Source organism: Limulus polyphemus, unplaced genomic scaffold (assembly GCF_000517525.1).
Source record: "Limulus polyphemus unplaced genomic scaffold, Limulus_polyphemus-2.1.2 Scaffold6245, whole genome shotgun sequence".
NCBI lineage: Eukaryota > Metazoa > Arthropoda > Merostomata > Xiphosura > Limulidae > Limulus > Limulus polyphemus.
Window position 1 is genome coordinate 25,801 of NW_013671855.1, and position 6,531 is coordinate 32,331.

General features: G+C 36.2%; 1 protein-coding gene across 1 annotated transcript in view; it reads left to right on the plus strand.

Moving 5' to 3' along the window:
- The window catches only part of LOC106473519 (gamma-aminobutyric acid type B receptor subunit 2-like), a gene marked incomplete at its 3' end in the record, with an annotated part of 47,728 nt that overhangs the window by 16,019 nt on the left and 25,178 nt on the right, over positions 1 to 6,531 (plus strand). Inside the window, exons 3-4 of the mRNA XM_022401939.1 lie at positions 2,125 to 2,292; positions 2,687 to 2,788. Of these exons, the coding sequence (XP_022257647.1) occupies positions 2,125 to 2,292; positions 2,687 to 2,788 (270 nt within the window). The remainder of the gene's footprint in view (positions 1 to 2,124; positions 2,293 to 2,686; positions 2,789 to 6,531) is intronic.

The following is a 6,531-nucleotide window of genomic DNA, read 5'->3' on the forward strand; positions in this document are numbered from 1 at the left end:
TCTGTAACATCTACCTATCAACCAAACATGTGGTCTGTAACATCTTCCAAACAACCAAACATGTGGTCTGTAACATCTACCTATCAACCAAACATAGTGTCTGTAACATTTTCCAAACAACCAAACATGTGGTCTGTAACATCTTCCAAACAACCAAACATAGGGTCTGTAACATCTTCCAAACAAGCAAACATGTGGTCTGTAACATCTTCCCAACAACCAAGCATAGGGTCTGTAACATCTATCTATCAACCACACATGTGGTCTGTAACATCTTCCAAACAACCAAACATAGTGTCTGTAACATCTTCCAACCAATCAAACATAGTGTCTGTAACATCTTCCAACCAATCAAACGCATGGTTTTATATCTACCTAGTATCAAAACAGAGGATTAAGCAAAGAAACAGATCAGATATTTAGTTGGTGTTTGTATTTATGTCCCAATAGATACTTTTTTCTTGGGCCTAATTTTAACTTATCTTTATTATTAATTATTATTAATTATTAACTACTGTAAATTCTTTCCCCACAAAACTTAAATGTGTTCAAATTTTTTTCTGCTATGTATAAATTTTAGATTTAATTCCTCACTCCTCTTTGTTCTGATATTTTACCCCTTAAAATTAATAATTGGTTCAAAATACAATTATTTCAAATCAAATTTCACCTTTTAAAAAAACTTCTGTAGAAACGTCTCTCTTGTGCTGTATGAAAAACATTATGAAGAACTTCAGTATAAGTAGTAGTTTGTAAGTATAGTACAATGTCGTTGTCATCACGTGACGATTGGTTTCGACTTCATTTGCAAATTATATCACACAAACAATACTTAACACGCGTGCACTTCACTAAAAAATGAACGTTACAATATATACAATTTTTATGGGCTTTCTCGACTTATTTAGGTCTAAAATACGCATGCGCAGTTCGTTCAAAACCATATGCTTATCACTTTATGAACGCGCATTCAGACGTTTCTGTATATTCGGCTAAGTTTGTCTTAATTACAACTTTACATTTACTTTACTTTGCAATAATGTATCTTTGGTTCGTTTCATAGATTGCTATAAACACATTTCAGCTACTTTTTTCTTTCCTACGAGTTGTGTTGTTTGTTTTTGCGAGTTTCTTTGGTTCAAATCATAAAACCTTGTCATACAGTGAATGCTCATAACTGTTTCATACTCTGTACACTATTATAAGTACCATTACTTTACTGTATTGTTTACTTTACGTGTATTTTTTTATCAAATTAAGTTACGCCCACGTGGGTTCGTTTGTCTCACGGCGTAAATGTTTTTCAAATAGACCAGGATTTATCGATCTAATATATAATGTCTTCTGAAAAGCGTAGCTTAAATGGCGTGCGTGAAAATTATAGAATAAGGAAAATTCAATCGAAGGGCATGAAAACTACCGCAAATGTTTTGCGAGTCGCGGCTAGTTTTAAATATTAATACTTTTTAACCAGCTCCCTCTACCGTTATCATCATAGTTTGACTTTGACCACAGCAGATGTATAGGTAGGATCCGATGTAAAGATAACCTTTCTCATCTTTTCTATACGTGAAATACCAATCTCTAATAGAAGGGTGTGAATTAAGTACTTTGGGAACATTTGGATGCCTACTCCCCCTTTTGACAAAGTAAAGCATCCTGAATCTTGAATGTTGCTTTCAGTTTTTGACATTATTTAACATAAAATGCGTGTAGAAACAAAAAGACGGCTTCATTTAACTTAAACAGATGGTGAAGTATTAAATTTTTTATGGCTGCTTTTCCTTAAACATTTAAATTGAATTAAAATACTTTAAAATACATGTCCCGTGGTGAGACAGCGGTAAGTCTACAGACTTATAAAGCTAAAATCTGGGGTCTGATTCCACGCGGTGGACACAGCAGATAGCCCAACTTGGCTTTGTTCTGAAAGAAAACACACCTTAAAATAAATGGTTTGTAAAGTATTGTTTAAATTATTACCGTATTATATATTTAAATTATTACAGGTTATTAGTTTTGGCACATTTTAGAGCTTAACAAGATCAATTACACATGACGTATATTTTGCATTAAGACTTTTCTTACTGTATTTTTACGTTCTTGTATTTTTTTTTATATAAGTTAACGTATGCAGACACCCATCCAATGTACACGATGGAAAACTACCCGAACTTTTTCCGAGTAGTTCCGAGCGAAGCTGCTTTCAACCCTGCAAGAGTGGCTTTGTTACAGCACTTCAACTGGACACGTGTTGGGACTCTCTATCAAAACTCTCCACGATATGCACTGGTGAGTTTGATCTTACTCTGTGTGTGTGTATGTATAGTAACAGCGCCGCCAGTCGGGTTGTTTCCAGTTTATCTGCCAAAAGCGGCCACATATTGTTTATCAGATAACTCGAAAGTTAAAAATCACCGGAAAGCCCGAAATTCAACTTTACTGTTTTCGAAATTAAATGGAAGGCAGGGGCTTATTGAAACGACTAGGTTTAATATTAGGTTTTTTTACCCGCCGTCTTGACCCATCTCTGTTTGGGGTGTATTCCAATGATAAACAGATAAGTAAACAGACTGAATAGATAGATAAACGGATAGTTTTATGTAATTTAGATATTTGACCCTGACTGGTGTATAAAAACCTAGGACCGTTTTTCAATTGTCTTTAACGTTTCATTCCTTTTCAGCCCCACAGTAAACTTCTGACAGATCTCGAGACAGCCAAAATAGAAATAGCTGCCCAACACGGATTCGTAGACGAGTTACAGTCGGCTATACGTAAGTTAAAAGTAAGTATTCTCAACTTGACCAATAGCTAGCCAATCAGTACGCAGAAACAGCAAACGATTTTTGTAATAATAGTTTATTTGTTTGTTTTGAATTTCGCCAAAGCTACTCGAACTCTATCTGCGCTAGCCGTCCCTAATTTAGCAGTGATAGTCAAGTTAACACCGCCAATTCTTGGGCTACTCTTTACCAACAAATAGTGGGATTAGCCGTCACATTATAACGCCCCCCCCCCCATAGCTGAAAGAGCGACGAGAATGTTCGGTGACGGGATTTGAACCCGTGAAGTGCAGACTGCGAGTTGAGTTTAGTAATTTGTTTCAATGTAAGAATCAAACATTGAAAATCAACCAGTCTTTTTAAAAACACAGGTTTTTGTATTAACATTGATGTTTATTAGTCTTTAATATAATGAAATAATTTCGGGTTTCTTAAATTGTTTGTCCCCGGTGGGACATCGGTAAGTTTACGACGCTAAAATCCCGCGTTCGATTCCCTGTGGTTTATAGATAGTTCTAAGTGGCTTTGATCTGGAGAACAGGTAAACAAACTGTACAGCTTTGATGAGTGTATTATGAGTTTTTGTTGTTGAAATATCTTGCAACTCAAATAAAGTTCGCTGTTTCTTTAATTAATAAATGGGCCAGGTGGTTAGGGCGCTCGACTCGCAATCCGAGGGTCGCGGGTTCGAATCCCCGTCACACCAAACATGCTTGCCCTTTCAGCCGTGGGGGCGTTATAATGTGACCAAATGCACCAAAAAATAAGGAAACACGGTAGGAATGGGCGAAATAACATTACAACACTTGGTGGTTTTTGACATGATGCAACCTCAAAGTGAGTGTAGCCATCATTCCATCTATTACTACTATTCCATCTATTCCAATTAGAGATTTGGATTGGGTTTTATCAGTAACTAATCCTTTTTAAATACTCAATAAATTTCAAAATTTTAAATTAGTGGTTTTGATACTATTCTTTTAGCCCAACCCCTTAACAGTCAGATAGCTGTAATGCCTCCTATAAGTAAAGCTTCCTGTTTCACTTCCGAAATCAAACACGGTATGTCATGTAATTTGATCACATACATGTATCTGTACTTGGTTGCTGAAACAAAGTTTACAATAGATAAATAGTTCAATTAGTTTGAACAATTACCAAGTTACAAAAAGCACACGAAGTAGAAATGGTAATAACAAGTAAGTCTTGTTATGTTATCACACACATTCCTCCCTTGTTTCCTTAATTTTTGGTGCTCCCATTCCTACTTCCTAATTGTTTTATTAAAACATTTTTACCCTCGTGTACTATTAACCCAAGTATGCTACTTTAATTTTCTTGTTTTTTTTACACTTTGGGTCTTTAACAGTGAATCATTTCCAGATATATATTTGATAATTTAAGTATCCGCCCTGTTGGAAAAGCAGAACGATTTTATTCAATCATGTAACAGACAGCGGGTGTGTAAAAACAGGGACTGCTTATTTAATGTGAAATCGAAACTAGAGTGATAAAACATGCAGTGATGTCGCTTTATTGATCTCCAGCTAACGTGCGATAATTTACTCAGTTTCTTTGTTTTGGAGCAAAGCTACACTGGGCTATCTGTCGTGTCCACCGCAGGGGAATCGAACCCCGTATTTTAGCTTTGTAGGTCCTTAGACTTACCGCTATCCCACCGGGTGGTAATATGTACGAAGCTTAGGGAAAGGAAAATGCGAGCTCTTTAACCTCAAGTCTCTTTCTGGAATAAAAGAAGACAAGGATTAGTTGTTTATTTAATAAGAATTATATTTTCTGATTTAATTATTAAGGCACTCTTTTTTTGTAACTTATATTAGCATCCCACCAAACATGCTCGCCCTTTCAGCCGTGGGGGCGTTATAATGTGACGGTCAATCCCACTATTCGTTGGTAAAAGAGTAGCCCAAGAGTTGGCGGTGGGTGGTGATGACTAGCTGCCTTCCCTCTAGTCTTACACTGCTAAATTAGGGACGGCTAGCGCAGATAGCCCTCGTGTAGCTTTGTGCGAAATTCCAAAACAAACAAACAAACAAACAAACTTATATTAATCTTCTGCCTGCAATTCATGAAAGATTTATCTTTTTACTGTCACTTCATTGTCTATTTATTGCTCAGATTTAATTATTTAATTCTGAAATTGAAAGTTTTTATTTCGGTATCGAAAATGTAACATCTTGTTTGTTTTAAATATTTGTTGCAAACGGGATTTTTTATCTTTATTTATTATTTCATTTTCTTTGCTCTAACAAAATCAGGAAAATAAACACGCTTTACTTTGCCTCAACTGAATTCATTTTGTTTGTTTGATGTTAAGCACAAAGCTACACAAAGGGCTATCTGTGCTCTGCCCACCACGAGTATTACGTCCGCAAACATACCGCTGTGCCACTGGGGCGCGAATTCCTTTTGGTTTGTTTGTTTGTAATTAAGCACAAAGCTTACACAATGGGCTATCTGTGCTCTGCCCACCACGGGTATCGAAACCCGATTTCTAGCGTTGTAAGTTCGCAGACATACCGCTGTGCCACTAGGGGCGTTCCTTTTGGAATATAAACCTATAATGCTCTTTTGCAATTCAGTTTATAAAATAATACACTACATACGTCTAAATATAATATTGTTATATGACTTTTTTATGTTATAGGGCTAGGCGTGGCCTAGTGGTTACAGTGCCTAATAAGTGAATCCGAAATGTTCCAGGTTCGCGTCACGTTGCTTGCCGGAAAAACGCCTACAGCACTTTGGGCCGTAGGTGCTCCATATGAGTGACGGTAAAATCCCATTATTCGGTTAGATAAGAGTTGGCGGCAGGTGCTCTTGATTAGCTACCTTCTCTCTAATATATCAGCTCAAAATTAGGGACGGCTATGTGTAGCTTTGTGCAAAAATTCCAAACAAACAATCAAACATATCTCTGTTAGTAGCAACCTTCTTGAATTAAAACATTAGTATTGTAACCATGACAACAAAGGAAACCTGGGAGCTTGAATTAAAACAATACTATTGTAACCACGACAACAAAGGAAACCTGGGAGCTTGAATTAAAACAATACTATTGTAACCACGACAAGAAAGGAAACCTGGGAGCTTGAATTAAAACAATACTATTGTAATCACGACAAGAAGGGAAACCTGGGAGCTTGAATTAAAACAATAGTATTGTAACCACGACAAGAAAGGAAACCTGGGAGCTTGAATTAAAACAATACTATTGTAATCACGACAAGAAGGGAAACCTGGGAGCTTGAATTAAAACAATAGTATTGTAACCACGACAAGAAAGGAAACCTGGGAGCTTGAATTAAAACAATAGTATTGTAACCACGACAAGAAAGGAAACCCGGGAGCTTGAATTAAAACAATAGTATTGTAACCACGACAAGAAAGGAAACCTGGGAGAGAAAGAAAGATCTGAACTGCATTTTTATTTATTCACTATTTAAACATGTATGGCTATGAATATTGTATTTTAATTAATTATATAAACATTTTCACACAGTTTTATCATTTATGTTTTGTAGTTGCTGCACACAGAAGTTGCAGAAATGAAACAGCTAAATACAATTAGAATCCCTCTAGAGCGAAATGAAACAGCTAAATACAATTAGAACCCCTCTAGAGCAAAATGAAACAGCTAAATGCAATTAGAGCTCCTCTAGAGCGAAATGAAACAGCTAAATACAATTAGAACCCCTCTAGAGTGAAATGAAACAGCTAAATA